The sequence below is a fragment of the Gigantopelta aegis genome, chromosome 7, assembly GCF_016097555.1.
Source record: "Gigantopelta aegis isolate Gae_Host chromosome 7, Gae_host_genome, whole genome shotgun sequence".
NCBI lineage: Eukaryota > Metazoa > Mollusca > Gastropoda > Neomphalida > Peltospiridae > Gigantopelta > Gigantopelta aegis.
The window spans coordinates 12,364,750-12,388,494 of NC_054705.1; the positions used below are offsets into that span (position 1 = coordinate 12,364,750).

The 23,745-nt window shown below is 36.4% G+C and overlaps 2 protein-coding genes across 3 annotated transcripts in view; one reads left to right on the plus strand and one right to left on the minus strand.

Moving 5' to 3' along the window:
- Positions 1-13,282, plus strand: part of LOC121377517 (RCC1-like G exchanging factor-like protein) — a 41,405-nt gene extending 28,123 nt beyond the window's left edge. For both annotated transcript variants that reach the window (XM_041505539.1, XM_041505538.1), the window contains exons 12-13: positions 584-669; positions 11,964-13,282. In XM_041505539.1, the coding sequence (XP_041361473.1) occupies positions 584-669; positions 11,964-12,041 (164 nt within the window). In that variant the 3' untranslated portion in view covers positions 12,042-13,282. The remainder of the gene's footprint in view (positions 1-583; positions 670-11,963) is intronic.
- Positions 13,283-13,733: 451 nt separating this feature from the next.
- The window catches only part of LOC121377000, a 78,933-nt gene continuing 68,921 nt past the window's right edge, over positions 13,734-23,745 (minus strand). The window contains exon 9 of the mRNA XM_041504832.1: positions 13,734-23,320. Coding sequence (XP_041360766.1) covers positions 23,151-23,320 — 170 coding nt within the window. The 3' untranslated portion in view covers positions 13,734-23,150. The remainder of the gene's footprint in view (positions 23,321-23,745) is intronic.

Consider the following 23,745-nt stretch of genomic DNA (forward strand, 5'->3'; position numbering starts at 1 on the left):
CTCTCAAACTATAAAAAACAGCTGTCATTATTGAAACATCTAAAGTTTGTTTTATTTAATGACACCACTAGAGCACATTGATTCATTAATTATTTGCTAATGAATGACAAACATTTGGTAATTCTGACCCGTGCACCTCTGGTGAGCACACTACTGACTGAGCTAAATCCTGCTCTCAACGGGAAAGTGCAAATAAAAGACACATTGCTGGTTTTTGTAGTCTATGTGACAGCATCATTTTCCATCTCTCTCTCATTCTCTCTCTGTCTCTCTCTCTCTGTCTCTCTGTGTGTCTCTCTCTCTCTCTCTCTCTCTCTCTCTCTCTCTCTGTCTCTCTCTCTCTCTCTCTCTCTCTCTCTCTCTCTCTCTCTCTCTCTCTCTGTCCCCCCCCATCTCTCTCTCTCTCTGTCTCTGTCTCTCTCTATCTCTATCTCTATCTCTCTCTATCTCTATCTCTATCTCTATCTCTATCTCTATCTCTATCTCTATCTCTAACTCTCTGTGGACCAAGTGTAGCATTAGGTTAAAATGAAATGATTAGTTTGAAGGTTTTAACATGTGGTATTAACACTTTGTGTTCCAGACCATGGTGATGTTTTTACCTGGGGTAAGAACAGAGAAGGTTGTCTTGGTTTAGGGAAACCTGGAGATCAGTTCTTTCCTCTCAAGGTAAGTTCAGTACAAAAACCAACTATAAAACCAGCTAGACATGGATGGTCAGCTAGATGGTTTCCAGTCTGCTTCACAGACTGTATACATACAATATACAAACCAACAATAAATACAATTAGACATGGGTGGTCAGCTAGATGGTTTCCAGTCTGGTTTACTGTCTGTATACATACAGTACACAAACCAACAATAAAGTCAACTAGACATGGGTGGTCAGCTAGATGGTTTCCAGTCTATTTCACTGACTATACATACAGTACACAAACCAACAATACGGTCAACCAGACATGGGTGGTCAACTAGATGGTTTCGGTCTGTTTCACAGACTGTATACATACAGTACACAAACCAGAAATAAAGTCAACCAGACACGGGTGGTCAGCTAGATGGTTTCCAATCGGTTTCACTAACTGTATACATACAGTACACAAGCTAACGATTAAAATCAGCTAGACGTGTGGTCAGCTACATGTAGATGGTTTCCAGTCTGTTTTACTAACTGTATGAATACAATACACAAACAAACAATAAAGTCTACCAGACATGGGTGGCCAGCTAGATGGTTTCCAGTCTTGTTTCACTGACTGTATACATACAATAGACAAACCAACAATAAAGACAACTAGACATAGGTGGTAAGCTAGATGGTTTCCAGTCTGTTTCACTGACTCTATACATACAGTACACAAACCAATAATAAAGTCAGCTAGACATGGGTGGTCAGCTAGATGGTTTCCAGTCTGTTTCACTGACTGTATACATACAATAGACATGGGTGGTCAACTAGATGGTTTCCAGTCTGTTTCACTGACTGTATACATACAATAGACAAACCAACAATAAAGACAACCAGACATGGGTGGTCAGCTAGATGGTTTCCAGTCTGTTTCACTGACTCTATATGTACAGTACACAAACCAACAATAAAGACAACCAGACATGGCTGGTCAGCTAGATGGTTTCCAGTCTGTTTCACTGACTCTATATGTACAGTACACAAACCAACAATAAAGACAACCAGACATGGCTGGTCAGCTAGATGGTTTCCAGTCTGGTTCACTGACTGTATACATACAGTACACAAACCAACAACTAAAGACAACTAGACATGGGTGGTCAACTAGATCGTTTCCAATCTGTTTGACTGACTGTATACATACAGTACACAAACCAGAAATAAAGTCAACCAGACACGGGTGGTCAACTAGATGGTTTCCAATCTGTTTCACTGACTGTATACATACAGTACACAAGCCAACGATTAAAATCAGCTAGACGTGTGGTCAGCTACATGTAGATGGTTTCCAGTCTGTTTTACTAACTGTATGAATACAGTACACAAACAAACAATAAAGTCTACCAGACATGGGTGGCCAGCTAGATGGTTTCCAGTCTTGTTTCACTGACTGTATACATACAATAGACAAACCAACAATAAAGACAACTAGACATGGGTGGTAAGCTAGATGGTTTCCAGTCTGTTTCACTGACTCTATACATACAGTACACAAACCAATAATAAAGTCAGCTAGACATGGGTGGCCAGCTAGATGGTTTCCAGTCTGTTTCACTGACTGTATACATACAATAGACAAACCAACAATAAAGACAACTAGACATGGGTGGTCAGCTAGATGGTTTCCAGTCTGTTTCACTGACTCTATACGTACAGTACACAAACCGACAATAAAGTCTACCAGACATGGGTGGCCAGCTAGATGGTTTCCAGTCTGTTTCACTAACTATACATACAATAGACAAACCAACAATAAAGACAACCAGACATGGCTGGTCAGCTAGATGGTTTCCAGTCTGGTTCATTGACTGTATACATACAGTACACAAACCAACAATAAAGACAACTAGACATTGGTGGTCAGCTAGATGGTTTCCAGTCTAATTCACTAACTGTATACATACAGTACACAAACCAACAATTAAAGTCAACTAGACATGGGTGATCAGCTAGATGGTTTCCAGTCTGTTTCACTGACTCTATACATATAGTACACAAACCAACAATAAAGTCAACTAGACATGGGTGGTCAGCTAGATGGTTTCCAGTCTATTTCACTGACTGTATACATACAGTACACAAACCAACAATTAAAGTCAACTAGACATGGGTGGTCAACTAGATGGTTTCCAATCTGTTTCACTGACTGTATACATACAGTACACAAACCAACAATACGGTCAACCAGACATGGGTGGTCAGCTAGATGGTTTCGGTCTGTTTCACAGACTGTATACATACAGTACACAAACCAATGATTAAAATCAGCTAGACATGTGTGGTCAGCTACATGTAGATGGTTTCCAGTCTGTTTTACTAACTATGAATACAGTACACAAACAAACAATAAAGTCTACCAGACATGGGTGGTCACCTAGATGGTTTCCAGTCTGTTTCACCAACTGTATACATACAGTACACAAACCAACAATAAAGTCAACTAGACACGGGTGGTCAGCTAGATGGTTTGGTTGCTGGTCTGTTTCACCGACTGTGTACATACAGTACACAAACCAACAATAAAGTCAACTAGACTTAGCTTAATAACAAGAACACTAACAATAACAAGAACACATACAATAGACAAACCAACAATAAAGACAACTAGACATGGGTGGTTAGCTAGATGGTTTCCAGTCTGTTTCACTGACTCTATACGTACAGTACACAAACCAACAATAAAGTCTACCAGACATGGGTGGCCAGCTAGATGGTTTCCAGTCTGTTTCACTGACTCTATACATACAATACACAAACCAACAATAAAGACAACCAGACATGGCTGGTCAGCTAGATGGTTTCCAGTCTGGTTCATTGACTGTATACATACAGTACACAAACCAACAATAAAGACAACTAGACATTGGTGGTCAGCTAGATGGTTTCCAGTCTATTTCTCTAACTGTATATATACAGTACATAAACCAACAATTAAAGTCAACTAGACATGGATGATCAGCTAGATGGTTTCCAGTCTGTTTCACTGACTCTATACATATAGTACACAAACCAACAATAAAGTCAACTAGACATGGGTGGTCAGCTAGATGGTTTCCAGTCTGTTTCACTGACTCTATACATATAGTACACAAACCAACAATTAAAGTCAACTAGACATGGGTGGTCAACTAGATGGTTTCCAATCTGTTTCACTGACTGTATACATACAGTACACAAACCAACAATACGGTCAACCAGACATGGGTGGTCAGCTAGATGGTTTCGGTCTGTTTCACAGACTGTATACATACAGTACACAAACCAATGATTAAAATCAGCTAGACATGTGTGGTCAGCTACATGTAGATGGTTTCCAGTCTGTTTTACTAACTGTATGAATACAGTACACAAACAAACAATAAAGTCTACCAGACATGGGTGGTCACCTAGATGGTTTCCAGTCTGTTTCACCAACTGTATACATACAGTACACAAACCAACAATAAAGTCAACTAGACACGGGTGGTCAGCTAGATGGTTTGGTTGCTGGTCTGTTTCACCGACTGTGTACATACAGTACACAAACAAACAATAAAGTCAACTAGACTTAGCTTAATAACAAGAACACTTTTGTGTAATACATTTTTTGTTTGCTTGTGATTTAGTGTGTGTTTTTCATGAAAATATAACAATATAGTTTATCCTCGTATATTGTAAACAGTTATTTGCTATTCTTTCTCCACCTTTTGCTTATGTTCTTTCTTATTTGTTGGTCTTACCTATTATCCTTCAGTATTCATCATCCATGCATCCACCCAAAACACACCCACCCACCCAAACACTCACCCACCCACCCACCCATCCATCCATCCACCCATTCACCCATCCACCTATCCAACCAATTTCCCACCCACACCCACCTATCCATCCTTCCATCCTTCCATCCATCCATCCATCCATCCATCCATCCATCCATCCATCCATCCATCCATCCATCCATCCATCCATCCATCCATCCATTCATCCATCCATTCATCTCTTCATTTGTCCATCCTTCCTTCCATCCATCCTTCCATCCATCCATCCATCCATCCGTCCTTTCATCCATACATCCATACATCCATCCATCCATCCACCAACCCACCACCCCCCACCATCCCCCCACCCCCCTACCCCCATTGTACATTGTAATTTATTTTAGTCCTCCCATTCAACATTATAATTTATTTAAGTCCCCATCCCCAAGTCTACATTATTATTTATTTTAGTCCCCATCCCCAAGTCTACATTATTATTTATTTTAGTCCCCATCCCCAAGTCTACATTATTATTTATTTTAGTCCCCATCCCCAAGTCTACATTATTATTTATTTTAGTGTTTACAGTCAGTTACATTTCAAGTACTTTTCATATGTTTTTTGTTTTCTTTAAAAAAAAAAAAATTCCTTTAATTATCCATAAGAAAGGTCAAGTTAGTCCTATACTGGTGCCTGTAACATCCAGATAATGAGGAACTCAGTCAGTAGACTGGTTCTCCCCATACTCACACACTGCCCCATTATCTTAAATCTAATTATTTATTTTTTTCAACAGCTCCTCCACAAATACACAAGAATGTTTTTGGCAGTTGGTTTTTATTTTAGAAGTTGGCATCGAGCCAAAAATACACCTGCCTTTCAGCTGATAGAAGTTGGATCATGCTTTTTGAAGTATTTCTTGTAAAACCTCCTGAGACTGGGAACGTTTTTTGTTGATAAGCAAAGCTTTGAACCAGTTCAAACAAAATATCTTCTTTTTAAAAAAAAATTCCAATTATTAATTTCTTTTGGTACATGTTAACTCTTTACATCTTTAGTTTGAGACTAAAACTTTGAAGAAGTTTAAAAATAATCCAATCCGACAGGGGGCATGTTTTGCTTTAGCAGTACTCTCAGAATGCTTGCCTAATTGACAAAGCTCTCTTAGGCTCTGCTAGACAACAAAGCATCCTCTTTGTAAGTCTTTTAGCATTGCACTTAGAGATCGCAAATTTGCGAGAGTTTAGTGAATTAGGCCCCTGGTTAGAGAGTGCTTTAGGCAATGTTAGTCATTTGCCAGATGTGTGATAGATCTTGGATCAATCCCCATTGGTGGGCCTTTGTGGGGCCATTTCTCATTCCACAACTGAGGTCACAAAGGCCGTGGTATGCACTATCGTCTCTTTGGGATAGTGCATACAAAAGACCCCCTGTTTAATTAATCATCAACTATTTTGATGCTAAACATTTGGTAAAATTTCAACTTGTGGTCTTCAGAGGAAAGTCTGCAACATTGTTTTCATTAGACAGGACAGCACATACCACAGCCTCTGATATATACAAGTCATGGGGCACTGTTTGGGATGGGAGAAATGTTTTATCAGATAACGGGTCCATGAGGAGGTTTGATCCTGTGTCTGCTGACTGAGAGACTGCCATTCCCAGTAGACCCATTGGGCTGTTTCTCACTCCAGCCTGTGCACCACGACTGGTACATCAAAGGCCATGGTATGTGCTATCCTGTCCATGGGATGGTGCATATAAAAGATTCCTTGCTGCTAATTCAAAAGAGTAGTAGTCCATGAAGTGGCGACAGCGGGTTTCCTCCCTCAATATTTGTGTGGTCCTTAACCAAATGTCTGACGCCATATAACTGTAAATAGAATGTGTTGAGTGTGTCATTAAATAAAACATTTCCTTCCATGTTTTGACAATTGCTATCATGCTAACATATCAAGAAGGCACAGAGTTATAAAAACTAACCACTCTTAAACTAATCCAGACATCAGAATAAACCATTTGCTTCCTTCTTTGCAATTCCAGTCTTAGCAAGTGTAAGGGTTAAGATGTTCAAAGTTATGTAAGGGGGGGGGGGGGGGGGGAAGAGAAGAAAAAAACCCCACATTTCGTGAGAGATAAGCAGCCTGTATAGATAGAAGATGCTGCGTATTAAGTAACACTTTTGGTTTCTCAGATCACCTTGCAGTCATTGATAATATTTCATAGCATGTTGGTGTTTTTACCTTCTGGAGCTAGACATGTGATGTAGTTTGTGCAGGTCGTTAGCCTGAATTACTGAAGTCAAAAAAGGAAACAAGAATAAAATATTGATCACAGATGAAGTTGATGAGTACTAGTATGATGTTGATGATGATGATGTTGATGATGATTTTGTTAATGATGATGTTGATGATGATGGTGATGAGTTTGTTAATGATGTGATGAAGATGAAGATAATGTTGATGATAATGATGATGATAATTATGATTTTTTTTTGATGATGGTAATGATGATGATAATTATGATTTTTTTTTGATGATGGTAATGATGATGATAATTATGATTTTGTTAATGATGATAATGATGATGATGTTGATGATTATGATTATGATTTTGTTAATGATGATGTTGATGATAATTATGATTTTGTTAATGGTGATGGTGATCATGATGTTGATTTTGTTAATGATGATGTTGATTATGAGAAGGATATATGATGCTTCAAGATGATGACATTGCTAAAAAATTATTATTATTTTAATTATTATCATCATGATCATCACCATTATCATCATTTTTTTTTAAACTTTTTTTTTGTTTACTTTTTAAAAAAACTCAATTGTTTACACTGAATCGCAAATTAGACAATTTTATGCTTTGTTGAATCTTTAGCCTAGTAAGTTTAACCTATCTTGAGAGTAAACACGTACATGTACAGCATCTATCTATAGCACAGCGACGGGACGTAGCCCACTGGTATATCAAAGGCTGTGGTATGTGCTATCCTGTCTATGGGATGGTGCATACAAGAGATCTCTTGCTGCTAATCGAAAAGAGCAGCTCATGAAGTGGCGACAGCAGGTTTCCTCTCTCAATATATGTGTGGTTCTTAACCACGTTGTTAAATAAAACATTTTTTCTGCCTGTAACTGGTGAAAGTTTTAAAAAATTGGGGATGGGATTTAGCTCAGTCGGTCGAGTGCTCGCTTGAGGTGCTTGTGTCGCAGGATCGAACCACCTCGGTGGATCCATTCAACTGATTGGGTTTTTTCTCGTTTCAACCATTGCACCACAACTGGACAAAGGCCGTGGTATGTGTTTTCCTGTCTGTAGGGAAGTGCATATAAAAGATCCCTTGCTGCATCAGGAAAAATGTAGCGGGTTTCCTCTGTTGACTACGAGTCAGAATTACCAAATGTTTGACATCCAGTAGCCGATGATTAATTAATCAGTGTGCTCTAGTGGTGTCGTTAAACAAAACAAACTTCTTTAAAAATTATTATATTCATATTACTTTTGTCAAGATAATAATTTATTATATTATCAGCTGTCAAAATGAAAAATGATTTTAGCAAAAATTATATAAATTTAGACAATTGTTTTAAGAAATACAGTAGTAGTTCTAGTTTGAAGAAGATGAAAAAAAAAAAAAAAAATCCCAATTAACTGAAAAATGTCTGTCTCATTTTCCCAGGTTAAGAGTTATGAAAACTTCAGTACAAAGTAAGCTAACTACCAAAACAAAATAATCCTACAAATGTTAACAATTAGCTTGTAATGACGGAAATAGAATTCCAACAAATTAAGCAGTTGGCTGGCAATTAACATTTAGAAAATGTGTTGCTGAACTTAAACATCTGCTTCTGTCGATGTTAAAAACGTTTGTAAGACTACTGTACTGTACTGTATCCATCCATTCATATGTGATATAGCCCAGTTGATAAAGTGCTTGTCTGATGTGCAGTCAAGTTTAGGATGAATTCCCATTGGTGGGCCTATTGGGCTATTTCTTGTACCAGCCAGTGCTCCACAACTGGTGTGATGAAAAGGTTTATTTTGTTTAAAGACACCACTAGAACATATTGATTTATTAAGCATTGGCTATGGAATGTCAAACATATGGTAATTTTGACATATAGTCTTAGAGAGGAAACCCGCTACATTTTTTACATTAGTAGCAAGGGATCTTTTATATGCACCATCCCACAGACAGGATAGCACATACCATGGCCTTTGATATGCCAGTCAATTATTACTTGATTTGTTTTATTTTCATTTGTTACGTGTTTTATAAATGTTTTAAAATTTGTTTCCTGTTTTTGTAAAAGTTTTGGTTTGTTCAAGTGGGTTTTTTTTGTGTGTATTGGGTTTTTTTTTTTTTTTTGGGGGGGGGGGGGGGGGGGGGGGCGGGTAGAGAAGAGCAATGCCTTATTTGGATCCCCACTAACTGACAATGTTTCTGATTCATTTATTCATTCAACTTACTTCCATACTTATATCCAATTATGGTTCAAGCACGCTGTCCTGGGCAGTCACATCAGCTATCTGGCCTGTCTGTCCAGGACAGTGGGTTAGTTGTTAGTGGTTAGTGAGAGAGAAGAGGGTGTAGTGGTTTTACACCTACCCATTGAGTTGTTAAACTCGCTCTGGTTGGGAGATGGTACCGGGCTCCGAACCCTGTACCTACCAGCCTTATGTCTGATGGCTAAGCCACAACACCACACAGGCCGGTAGTGGTTAGTGAGAGAAAAGAGGGTGTAGTGGTTTTACACCTACCCATCGAGTTGTTAAACTCACTCTGGGTGGGAGTCAGTACCGGGCTGTGAACTCAGTACCTACCAGTCTTATGTCATAATTTGAGAGAAATCAGGTAGTGTGGTGTTACGCCTACCCATTCAGTTGTTAAACTCGCTCTGGGTGGGAGCTGGTAGTGGGCTGCGAACCCAGTACCTACCAGTCTTATGTCTGATGGCTAAATAACTATACTACCAAGACTGGTAACATAATGAGAGGGAAATCAGATCAAGTACAGTGGTCTAACGCCTACCCATTGAGTTGTTAACACTCACTCTGGGTGGGAGCCGGTGCTAGGATGCTAACCCAGTACCTACCAGTCTTATGTCTAATAGCTAAATAACTACACCACTGAGAAATCAGGTAGTGATCTTACGCCTACCACCAAGGCCGGTATGTTTCTGATACTCCCAGAGGTGATTTCGTAATTGAGAATTGACTGTACGTGTATCGGGTTACTTCATCATCCTCCTGCAATACTTAGTCCGTCTGCCGTGTGGTGACAAAAGCTCTTAAACTAGCCAATGAACTAATTGTCTGAAAGCAATGGAGCCCGGTGACTGTGGCAAAACGCTGAACAGAATGACGTATTCCTCTTCACAATTAGCACGTATTCGTAGGTCTGATTCACCTGCAATATATCTATAGATCTTCTGTAGTAACCACTTAGTTCATTAGCAGTTTTTGTCCATCGGTGAAAACAAAAAAAATATTTTCTGGTTTGGACTTATGTATAGCATATATTTTTTATGTCTATGTTCAAAGATACAGTGCATGTCTGGCATAGGAAGGTGCCAAAAAGTGTGTGGGGGTGGGCACACTTTTATATTTACACACTTACACTATTACAAAGCACATATAAAGCAAAATATCTGAAAAGTGGCCCCCCCCCCCCACTTCCTACACCAGTGCATGTGTATCTAGAGATTCTGTCTGTCTGTCTGTCTGTCTGCCAGTCTGTCTGTCTGTCTGTCTGTCTGCCAGTCTGTCTGCCAGCCAGTCTGTCTGCCAGTCTGTCTGTCTGTCTGTCTGTCTGTCTGTCTGCCAGTCTGTCAAAGAATGACCTCTTCTTGTTCAGTAGTACTCAATGTTTCTGCCAGAGAAAAAAAGAAGAAATGTTTTATTTAACGACGCACTCAACACATTTTATTTATGGTTATATGGCATCGGACATATGGTTAAGGACCACATAGATATTGAGAGAGGAAACCCGCTGTCGCCATTTCATGGGCTACTCTTTTTTTTGATTAGCAGCAAGGGATCTTTTATATGCACCATCCCACAGACAGGGTAGTACATACCACAGCCTTTGATATACCAGTTGTGGTTCTGCCAAAGAGAAAAATTGTGTACATTATTGGATACATTTTAATAATTTTTAGAAAGATTATATAGTAAGTGAATTGCTGTTTTAAATTTGTCAAAGTATATAAAATGTGGTGTCCAGTTTGAAAACCTTTCAGACCCATAACCACCTAGTAGGTAAAGCACTCACATGATGCGTGATCCCCATCGGTGGGCCCATCAGGCTATTTCTCATTCCAGCCAGTGCACCACGACTGGTATATCAAAAGCCATGGTATGTGCTATCCTGTCTGTGGGATGGTGCATATAAAATATCCCTTGCTGCATTAGAAAAAATGTAGCGGGTTTCCTCTAATGACTACGAGTCAGAATTACCAAATGTTTGACATCCAGTAGCCGATATTTAATTAATCAATGTGCTCTAGTGGTGTTGTTAAACAAAACTTTTTTATATGATCTGTTTTGTTTTTATTACGTACCCTCAAATTATTATGTTTGCATGCCAGAAAAACTTGTATGGTAATATTCCTGTCAGAAAATATATTAAAAGGCCTTTAGTCTGTGTTGGTTCATTCATCTGTAATTTTTTCATTTCAACTTATTTTTTCATGCTTATATCCAATTAAGGTTCAAGCATGCTGTCCTGGGCACACACCTTGGCTATCTGTCCAGGACAGTGGGTTAGTTGTTAGTTGGTTAGTGGTTACTGAGAAAGAAGAGGGTGTAGTGGCCTTACACCTACCCATTGAGCCGTCATAAACTCACTCTGGGTTGGAGCTGGTACCGGGCTGTCAGTGTTAGTGGTTAGTGAGAAAGAAGAGGGTGTAGTGGCCTTACACCTACCCATTGAGCCGTCATAAACTCACTCTGGGTTGGAGCCGGTACTGGGCTGCGAACCCTGTACCTACCAGCCTGTAGGCCGATGGCTTAACCATGACGCCACCGAGGCCGGTTCATCAGTAATTTGAACGAAAAATAGAAAGCTTTATTTAAAGTTTGAGATTTCCAACTCTTGAACACAAGACACGTTTGGTTAATCTACAAATCTTTAACTAATTTACAAAATGCTGATTAATCAATGTGCTCTAGTGGTGTTGTTAAACAAAAACAACAATTTTAACTTTGTAACTTTAGAAGATTCAAATGAAAGCTGATTGATATTTACTAGTCCCCTACCAGTCCAACCGGACTCATGATTTTGTCTGTATGTCCAACGTAGTTTTTTGGACTTTATTTTCACAATGACTGAAAATATTGAGATGAATTTTTGTGTATAGCTTTATCACGTCTATCATTTTTTACTTTCATGGCAAAATACCCATATTTCACAAGAGTTATGACCCTTGAACTAAAGTGATACGAAAATTTGTTTAGCCAGGTAAGTGGACATGTATTGCTTTAGTAGTACTCGCAGAATGATTGTTGTGTTTCTGTTCCAGGTGTCACTTCCAGCGGAGGCTCACAGTGTCAGCTGTGGTGTGGACCACATGATCGCCCTCTGTCGGTCATTCTCTTAGCAAGGAAGACAATCCACTTTGATTTCATCAACAGAAGCAGTGATATCTGAAAGACATGTTTAAAACTCACCAACTGAAGTTGTAACTTAAGTTGAAAAGTTATAACTGGGATTGTAAAATTATAACTGTCATTGTAACGTAACAGAAGGTGAAAGTGAAGTTGTAAAGTTATAAATAAAGGTGTAAGTTACAGTTGAAGATGTAAAGTTATAATTGGGATTGTACTAACTAACTGGGGTTGTAAAGTTACATCTGAAGTTGTAAAAGTTATTTACAAAATTGTTACAACTGAAGTTGTAAAGTCACAACTCAAGTACTAAAATTATAAAGTTATGATTGACATTGTAAAAGTGTTTAAAAAAAAAAAATTGTAGTTATAACTGATATTGTACAGTTATATTACAATGTCAAGTTGTTTAGTAAAGTGAAAAGTTACAACTACAGTTGTAAAGTCGACAGTTGAGAATTGGCATCTTATGCAACACTTTTTCTTTTATTACTCAGGGAGTACCGACTCTGTGGCCATAGGAATCAGTTTTGAAATGATGAATATTCATTCAGTGCATTTATAGAATTGTTTTGAACTGATAAATTTATATATTTTTATATACAAGTTTATACAGTTGTATGTATATTTGTGTTTCTATATGAATGTGTATACTAGCATGTCGTGGTGTGTGTGTGTGTGTGTGTGCATGTGTGTGCATGTGTGCATTCGGTATACATGTGTGTGTGTGTGTGTGTGCATTCGGTATACATTGTGTGTGTGTGTGTGCATTCAGTATACATGTGTGTGTGTATGTTATGGGCACACACCTGTATGCATTCGGTATGTCATGCGTGTGTGTGTGTGCATTTGGTATACATGTGTGTGTGTGTGTTATGGGCACACACCTGTATGCATTCGGTATACATGTGTGTGTGTGTGTGTTATGGCCACACACCTGTATGCATTCGGTATATGTCGTGCGTGTGTGTGTGTGCATTCGGTATACGTGTGTGTGTTATGGCCACACACCTGTATGCATTCGGTATATGTGTGTGTTATGGCCACACACTGTATGCATTCGGTATATGTCGTGTGTGTGTGTGTTATGGGCACACACCTGTATGCACTCGGTATATGTGTGTGTGGTGTTATTATGGGAGTTCATGTTATTATAAGTTTGTGACTAGTCTGATCTTGTATTCTTATGCACCATTTCAATGCCATAAAAATAAAAATATTAACACTGAAAAAATGCTTTTTAAGTTTTCTGTTTGAAATTGTTCCATAGATACATTGTAGTAAGCTTTTTGTGAATGCTTTTTTTAAATTTTATTTAGAACAGGTGACAGTGCTGAAGCAAAATTGTAAAAAAAAAAAAAAAAAAAAAAAAAAAAAAAAAAAAATTAAAATGTTGATCAGCAATATTCAAATATTATTTGAGTTCACTTAATTTTTAAAATGAATCATATTGGAATGGGTCGTAGATTTGTGTTAGAGATACAGTTTTATGAAAGTGAGGGCTGTTTCATTTGCCAGCTGGAATATTGGTATTGTTGAATTATTAATTAGAGACAACAGGGCTCTGTATATACTAGTTAGTTGGTTCAGAATCACTGTACCATAAAAGTACCCCCCCCCCCAAAAAAATAAAATAAAAAACAAATAAATAAACAGCCACAAAAAAACAACAAACATTTGTGAGGTTTTTTTTTATGAAAAAACGTTTATTTCTTCAACTTGTACGACTTGAGTTTAGTATTAGAAGGTGATGATGCTAGAGAATACAGGCACCAAGATATAGTTTACAACTAGACGCGTACTCACTGCAACGAGTCCTCCTCCACCCACTTATACAGGTAGTCGGAAGCCATTCCAACTTAATTTCTTCCACTTTTCATGCAAATTATTCATTTCAGAGAGCTAGAGGTGGGGTGGGGGGGGGAGTAGGGACAATGAAAATAACAGAAATTCATTTCTATTGCCATCGCCGTTTAGAAAAAGAAAACTTGTCAGGGTTTAAAATACTGCCATGTCGACTGTTTTGGCAGACGACATCAGCATGGGCTGGGAGATTTTATTTTACTCTTTGGACCACATGGCTGTAACAATAATAGAAACTTAAAGAAAGAAAATCCTCTTCTTAACCATTTGAGTTGTTTTAAGTATATTACTTCCCTGAAATGGCTGCAAAATGGTATTTCAGAGCCTCTAGGTTTCAAAATTTCCTAGAAGGCATGCCCCCAGACCCACTAGTGTCTTGCGCCTTCCATGCTTGTTCATTCCAAATTACCGGCAGTAATGTCGACCAATTTTGACTCCTGCTTGTGTTCACAGATTCAATTTCATCTGAAATTTGATTTTCATGCATATATCCGATTAAGACTCAGTCACAATGTCCAGGTATTTAAAAAGGGTCTTGAAAAGGTCTGGTTTTGAGGGAATTCTACTTTACTGAGGATCTGGGTTTGAGGGAATTCTACTTTATTGAGGGTCCGGTTTTGATGGAATTCTACTTTACTGAGGATCCGGTTCTAAGGGAATCATGGTTTACCTTGAGGTTTTAATATATAAAAGAAAGAAAATAAATTGGAATGGCTTAAATGAGGAATTACTGGTCTTGATTAGATAGCGAAACTGTCAGTTACCTTCATACTCAAAGAAACCAACCAGAACTGCATTGCACTGGAGAATGTTGAGAGAACGTATGCTAAATGTTAAAGGTAATGACTCAAGTTCCAGAGGTACACCCCTCATCGAACTCGCATAAAATGTATTTTACTAAAACACCAACATGACCATGAATGCAATAGATTTGTCAAAATAAGATTCTTTAAGCAAGAAATTACAAGTAATATGTAATTTTTAAAAAATAAGCTTTGAAAAATTGAAAATATTTCATACAGCATAACAACTAGGTACCGTGTCTTTTAAGAGGCTGTTATTACAAAATTATTATAGTTCAAATTGCCGTAACATTACAGTGTTAAAGCTAAAGATATGAACCCAATACCTATCAGCCGTGGATCGGAAGATCCAACCATCGTACCATTGAGGCCGGTAGATAAACAGTAACATGGTTCAAATGAACCAAACATGTCACTGTATCAATGCAATAAAGGATCTGATTGGTTTACTCGAGATAAAGATGACTGAACCGACCAATCACAACCTAAGGAAGTTACAGATTCTAATGGAGACACATTTCTATAAACCATATCCTATCACATGATATTATAGAACAATAAAATCATATATACGTACATAACTGAGACAAAGGACAATAAAACAAAATATGACCTGTGACATTTGATTTTTTTTATTATTATTAAAATCTCTTAGAATGTTTGAATTTTTTTTCATAAAAAATCTTATTAAAACATTTCTTAAAACAAAAAATAAAAATAGATCAAATAAACTAAATTGTGTCATCAATTTATCAATGGTCACATAGATAACATTTTGTTATTTTTATCTATTTTTTTTAATTTTTGGACAACTGATAAAGAAACAAAATGGCAATGAAAAGGCATGTACCATACAATAATGGTTACTTTTTTTTCACCACAAAGAAGTAAAATTGTTCGGACATAAAACAACAAAATGTATGCAAAACTTAGCAATATTCAAATGTGTTAAAAACAGTTTAAGTATATGTACAAAATATATTTCCCTACACAGTATCAATTAGCTTGGGCATAAAATCACATAATATACACCAAAATAAAAACAAAATTCACAACATTTTGTTTTTCAGTTCCTACTGATGTTTAAGAAATAAAAATTTCTAAAATTCATTGTTCAATGTTGTAAGTATACTGAAAAATAAATGTCTACGAATTCTGGCTGGCTATTTTACAAGATAAATCACATTCAGAAAAAAAAAGGCATTAAAAAAACCCACATGAAGTCACTGAAAAAGACAAATATTTGGTGAACTAATTAATTTCCGTACCGCTGGCACGAATTGATCAATTCAGTTTTGTACTACTAATACAAATTGGTCTATTTATTTGTACATTTGCTAACACGAAAACATACAAAGCACACCTCATTAGTACAAAATATAATAAGCCTCTGGAATCCTATTCCACTTTATTTTGTAATCTTTATTTTAAGCTAATTTGTTTAAAAAAATTAAAAATAAAAGGTTGACAAATAAAGACAACTTTGGAAGCGCCAAGTAATGTATTTAAACACTGGGTTCCAAGTCTATGACTGTCCATTACTAACCTCTAATAATAATAAAGAGTCAATTTTCTGGAAGAAATCAACATTTGGGTTTACAGTTTACATATATTTGAAATAAATCAAACTTTAAGAATGCAAAATAATGTGGAACAAAACATCCATACTGGCCAACATGAATATACATGTATGTGTGTAATACATTACAAATGTCACAACTGTACAAAGTGCAAAACCGTTCTTAACTGCTACGACAACATACAAATAACTTCCACCCTTTTGATCAAATGTTAATGATAAATATTTAGCATAACAGCAAAAAACGAAAACTAAATATCTGATCTCTCTGAAACATTACTTTCAGCTCCCAAATAATGTAGATTTTAAAGAAAGGAAAAGTAAATAATTTTAAATAGAGCTCTTAGCGTTATAGATGTACAATGTAACCACATGCATGATAACTGTACAATGTAACCACATGCCTTAGCTGTATATAAGCATGATTATTGTACAATGTAACAAGAAAAAAAGAAGAAGATTACTGTACAATGTAACGACTAGCATGATAGTCATACATTGCAACCATTAGCATGATAGCCATACATTGCAACCATTAGCATGATAGTCGTACATTGTAAACACTATTATGATAGTCGTACATTGTAATCACTAGTATGATAGTTGTACATTGTAATCACTAGCATAATAGGTGTACTTTGTAACCACTAGCATAACAGTGATAACCCTGAACATGATTCTAAGAACAGTTGTGCAAATAAATTAAGAATGGCCCTCTAAATGAAAATTTTGGATCGACAACTGGCTAAAAACGTAACAAATTTCACTTCCCATTTGATCTTCAACTATTGCAACTACAATCACAAATAACATTCGTTGAACATAAATCTTGCATTATTAGCGACGTTCCTTCCATTAACCCAACGACGGTGATCTTGGGCTTAAGTACACGTACATTAACCAGTACCTCAGATTACAAAAATATTTATTCTGAATACATTGTTTTAATTAACTAAGAAAACCCCCAACAACAACCCATAATGATAAATGAAATTTTATGAAGTTTAAATATAACTTACTAGACTAACTTCAAGCCATCAAAATTTAAACTTAAAAAAAAGCTGTTGTGTTCAGAAGCCATATCTCTGTACAAACTGAGCCTGAAAGATTTCAACAAAGCTATGACAAGAGTGCAGTCATCAACGACAGTCACATCAGTGATGATACCAAGTCCCATGCTTTTATAACATTCAAATCTGGACTCAAAAGATTGAAATTTGAGTCCGGTCTCAAGGTTCAGACACTGAGTCTACAACGACTGCTCAATCACAGTCCAAATTTGAGTCTGAAATGAAAGCTGAAATCTGCAGTTCAGACTCAAATCGTCAGTATAGTACAGACTTAAAATCTGAATTGGAGATTGAAATCTTTAGTCCAGACTCAAACTTGAAGTCTGAACTGAAGACTCAAATCTACATTGCAGACTCGAGCTTAGTGCCTTGAATTAATGGTTAACGACACCCCAGCACAAAAATACACATCGGCTATTAGTGCCTAGAGTCGAAGTCGAAGATGAAATATGCAGTCTGCACTTGAGGTTCAAACTATTAGTTCATTTACACTTAATTTTGAGATCTAAATTCAGAGTTTAATCGTGCTGTAATCTGTATCCGAGGCTACACGGAGACGGATCATTAATTCAGACTCTAAAATGATTTATATAAGCACAGGATTTTGAGATAATGAGAGATGAGCATATCCTGCCCAAGCCGTAATATCCTTCACGAATGTTACCTTCATTAGAGACCAATTTACAAGCTGACTCTGCATTGAACAGGGTTGAGCAAACAATAAAAGACTTTAGACCAAACACAAGCCCTGCAATTGCCCACGGCAATCGGCAATGTCGTGGAGATTGATATGGAGGTTTTAGTTTTCCATGGTACTTTTTTCCCTAGGACTATTCAGGGGTTTTGTGTTTTCAATAGCATGTTTTTTTGGCCGTGGGCATTTTCTTAATTGCAGGGGCTGCAAACATGTTCATCAAAGGTAGGGTAAATAAATAGATCTGTCGGTAAAAAGCTGAAGTAAAACTTGAAAAAAAAACCCTGAGCCACTAAAACAGTTATACTGGAATCACATAATATATACTAAGAGAAATCGTATTTGTAACTTCGGTGTTGGGATAAAGCAAGGTTTTATTAAAAACATATTAATAAAAATAAGAAAAAGATAAAACAATTATAAAGAATAACTCATCAACAGTAAAATAAAAGGTGGAAAAAAACCCAGTCTGCAAACTGTTTTTATAAAATATGATTACTATATACATGTGTACTGACTGAAAACATCAAACACTTGAGTTAAAATTCTTCTTCCAGATGGTTTTTTTTTTTTTTTTTAAACACTAAAAACATAAAAGCCAAATTTATAAAAGAATATTTCACGTTTAGTTCAGATGTGTCTAAGTGTTAAACATGGACATATTGTAAATTATTAAATACACACAGCAGTTTTGGGGATAAATGACAGTTTTAAAATTGACCTATCAAGTGACCCCTGCAATTGCCAACAGCAATTAGCAATGCCGTGAAGTTTTTCTTTTTCCACGACATGTTTTTAAGCTGTGAACTATATTAGAAATGTTTTTCAAGGCATGCGTTTTTGCCATGGACATTTTCTAAATTGCAGGCATTGTTTATTCACCGAAAATGTATATTTATGTATCTTTATTTTAAAAGCACTTAAAAGTTACTGTAACAGTAAGAATATTACAGATGATTTATCAGTCTGTTTTCTCAAAATAACTCATATTACTGGACTCAACACAATGTACAATAAATGCCAAGACAACTACTTTAAGTACCAACTATTCGGAGCTCATTTTTCATTACGTCTACCAGAATCCATTTGGATCAACGAGAATCCAATTACTGTGAAACCCTCTAAACTGGACATCCTTGAGACCAAGTAAAATGTCCGATTTTAAGAGGTATCTGGTTTAGAGAGGTTCATTTCTGTATTGATTATTAAAATGGGATGGTGAAAAATGTCCGGTGTGAGGGAATTCCAGTTTACAGAGGTCCAGTTTTGAGGGGTTTCACTGTACAAGCCTACTAAGATAAAAAGGTTCAGCAACACAGAATGTCTGATTAATTTTGTTTTCTTCTTCTTTTAATATTTATGGGAATGTAATTGGATTCTGTTGATGTTCATCTACATGAACTGGATTCCTGTTAAAAAAACGAGTCTTCCTATTGAGGCAGTGTTGTCAATCTAACGGTGGGTTCTGTGTCAGTCTTAAGTTAAACTTGCCAACAATAATGCAGTAAGGTTTTTTTTCAATGTATGTTGCAAAAAATGTATCAAATTTTGACATTAAATTTGTTGCTGTTTTTAATGCAACTTGTACTAGAATTTACACATCTTGTAAAAAAAAAAATCCAAAAACTATTAAAAACATTCTGAAAATAAAACAAAATAGAAATAACATTCTATATTTTTTTACAAAAACACCCAAATCAGCTCTAAATATTATTTTATATTTAAAATGTTATCTGCAAGAACATGGTTTAAAAAAAATTCTTGTACCGTAATTATTTTTAAAATTTTTATTTTTCTGATTTTATTCCATCACTGGTAATCAAAGCCAATAAACCTACACTGTAAATCTCCGGGAACGTAAATTAAAGCTTTGTAACAAAAAATATTAACATAAAACAAACAGGGAGGGGATTATAGGGGAGGAATTAAAGGGTGGGGGTAACAAGAGGGGGTGGGAGGTGAGGACAGTCGCTACATGATGAACAAAGTACGGAGAACAAAATGAAAGGTCATCTAAAGATCGTTGTCATGACAACGACCTCATCTGACCTTGACCCTGTCTAGCAGAGTGGAATGTTCGCGTGTGATGAGTCGCCAAGTCACATGACCACATTGTTCATTTCATCAAGATTAGAACAAAATATGTAATATACTTCTATAGGTACATTTTATATTTAAAAAAAACACACACAAAAAAACACACGAAAAAAGAAACAACTTTGAAATTTTGCTCGCTTCTACATAAAACTTGCATGAACGAAACTATTATTTATAATAAAGACATCTGTAGCAAACACAATGAATTAAAAGTAAACACCTTCATGTAATTAATTTTTTTTTTTTAAATCATCTGCTTTTTCAATTACCGGTAGCCTGGAAGATGAAACATTCCATGATGTTGATAATAACTCTTTTATCAAGCAAACAGAACATGTTTTTTCTTACATGATTTCAACTGTCTTCACATAAAATTTCAAAAAAGTTTTTAAATCAACACATTTTCAAAATGGAGGGGATATATGCATCTCAGTTTCACCAACATTTACAATTAATACAAGAAATATTTTGATTCAGAAATATTTGTAAATTTCATTTACCACTCGGTATAAAAAGAAAAGAAAAAAAGATAAAAAATCTTTTTGTTTTTTTGTTTCTTTTAAATTTGATATAATTTATACACACACAACAAAGCCACGGTTTTTGACAATTGTTTTTGGTCTACTTGTGAAAGCTGCAGTGTGTAGAATATTTCTATTATTTATCCATTTAAAACAGAACATCCACGTTAACTTTGTTATTCAAGCCACTGATAATTGAAAATCTGCGTAAACCATTTATCAGTTACACAGAAATAAATCCAGGTAACCCATTTCCTTTCTGCGTAACCCGTTATATATCCAAGTTAACAGGGTTAGCTGTGGGTTAGCAGAAAATTTCCCCAAATTATCTACAAAAGTTAAAAAATGCCAGGAACCCAGTTATTTTCAAACAATATTTCATTTATTTCATGAAATTATTTCGCAAAAATTAAAATAAAATTCACCAATTGTTTTTATAATTCGCAAATGGTGAATTTGGCAAGTGCCAGAGCTAGCCGTGTAAGAAAAAACACAAACAACTTGTTTTCCAATTCTAAAACTGAGGAGGCAGTACCCCCACCTCCTCCCCCAATATCCTCCCCCGCCCCCGTCACATATGCCTATGTGTTTGAGGTAAGTCTTTTTTCAATATGTATATATGTATGAATAGTAGATATACATAATAGATGGCGAATTTGACGAGTGCCAGAGCTAACCCTGAATGGTGTTCCAACTTTTGCGCAAACGAAAAATAGGCAGAATTAGATTTGTGCAAGTAACGCGCAAACGAAACAACTGTTCTCGCAGTTGTCGGAGACCTGTACCTGAAACACCATTCTTCGATTTCCTTTAGCTATTTTCACCTATCTAGACCACGAATTAGATACATTACCTGTCCTCAAAAAAGTGCACTCCACCCCCCCCCCCCCCCCCACCCCATCCAACCCCTATGGCTAGTAGTATAAAGATAAGAACCGATAAATCGACTCTTTTGGCATAATTCTTGCTCCATTCAAAATTCCATAGCTCTATAGCACACAAATAGTCCACTGACCAGTGCGTCACAGGAAAGATTTAACGTGAATAATGTTTTCTAAATAGTTAAATAATAATGATATACTACAGACTGCAGCTGAAAATATATATTTAATACAATAATATCAGAGTTAAACACATCATGTGAAAAAGGTCTGTACAAAGTTCAATGTTTATCGCTATTTATTGTTTTATTATTTGCGTACACAATCACACATCATATTTAGACACAATTTGTTTAGCACTATCTTAGATACACAATGTTTTTAATCAAACTTTAAATCTCTCCTTCGTTTTTGAACTTTTTCCTAATAAGGCAAATATCCCTATATAATCTTAGAAATGGAATAGATCAAAATTAATCTTTAGCAAGTGTGACACTTCAGCACTAGCCCTTACAAATTCCATCAGCATTCAGCATCTTTTTTTTTTTTACCCTTGAAAATTTTGTTGTACAGGCATTTCAAATACAAATGCTGAGAAAAAAGAAAAGAAAAAATTTCAGCTGAAGCAAACTACTTCTGCATCAGCATTCGCCTTTGGCTGAGGCATTTTTTTAAAAATCAAACGCAAGTGCTGAATCACCATGCTCAACACTTAGGATAATAATATATTCATTGTGTCTGAACATAAACATACAGGGCTTGACAGCAAGGGGGAGGGGGAGGGGTGGGGAGGGGAGGGGAGCCTCCTCTGTCTGTAAGCATATCTTGATATTTATAGACTACTGCCCACATTTCCAACCCTTTGCCTGAAAAAAACACACAAAAAAACATGTTTTCCAATTCTAAAACTGAAGAGGCAGTACCCCCCACCTCCTCCCCCCCTCCCCCCAATATCCTCCACCCGTCACATATGCCTATGTGTTTGAGGTAAGTCTTTTTTTCAATATTTTACGCACATGTATATATGTATGAATAGATACAGATAAATATGAGAAAGTTTTGATCAAGGCAACTGACGTTCAACCTGGTGCTACTATAGAAGCACGCGTAATGCTGGAAACAATGGCTGCTTGAACCCAGTGAACACACAAATGGAAAACTCTGATTTTCCGCCATCTCTCGGCTATTTCTAGCCAATCAAGATTCATCTTTAAAATTACACAGCTATTTTATAGCCAATCCATGATACTCTCTTGTTAACTCCATTTTTGTAGCCAATCAGAAATTGGTTTTCTATTTACATCCTTTTTTTTTTATCAGCCAATCACTGAAGTTCTATTATTAACTCCCAAATACAAGCATTACAACCATTTGTTTTTTTTATCTAATATACAATATAATTACTTGAGCTTTGTCAACGTTTCCCCTATATAATAAACTGAGCTATATCAACTTTTCCCCCCACAAAATAAATAAGCTTCTGCCATTTTTGTATTCTGGAGACCTGCAACAGCCATTTTGTTTTTGTTGTGCCTTAGGATTTTGATTTCCAAAAAAAAGGTTTTTTTATAGTTCTTTTTGTTGTTGTTTCTTCTCACGCATAGAATTCTTTATCATTTCGGCTGATAGGTGAATATACTGGCATCTTTTTATGAGGCTCGTCTAATGGGTAACTTCCTTCATCCTTCTTCCTCATCCGATAAACGATGAACATGACGAGCAGAATGGCACACAAAAGTCCCACAACCGCTCCTCCGATGATGGCTGGTGAAATGACAAGAAAAAGAAAAGAAACTTTAATATTCACATTACACATTAATGAAAGTCGACTCTACTGTTGTTTGTGTACTTGGAATAATAACTGCATAGACACAATAACAAAACAAGAAGAAGTTTGTTTTAACGACACCGCTAGAGCACATTGATTTATTAATTATCCGCTATTGGATGTCAAACATATAGTCATTTTGAAAGACATAGAGTGGAAACATGCAACATTTGTTTCTCCATCAGTAGAAGGGGTGAGACGTAGCCTAGTTGTAAAGCGTTCACTTGATGAGCGGTTGGTGTGGGATAGATCCCCATCGGTGGACCCATTGGGCTATTTCTCGTTCCAGCCAGTGCTCCACAACTGGTGTAACAAAGACCGTGGTATGTACTATCATGTCTCTGGAACGGTGCATATAAAA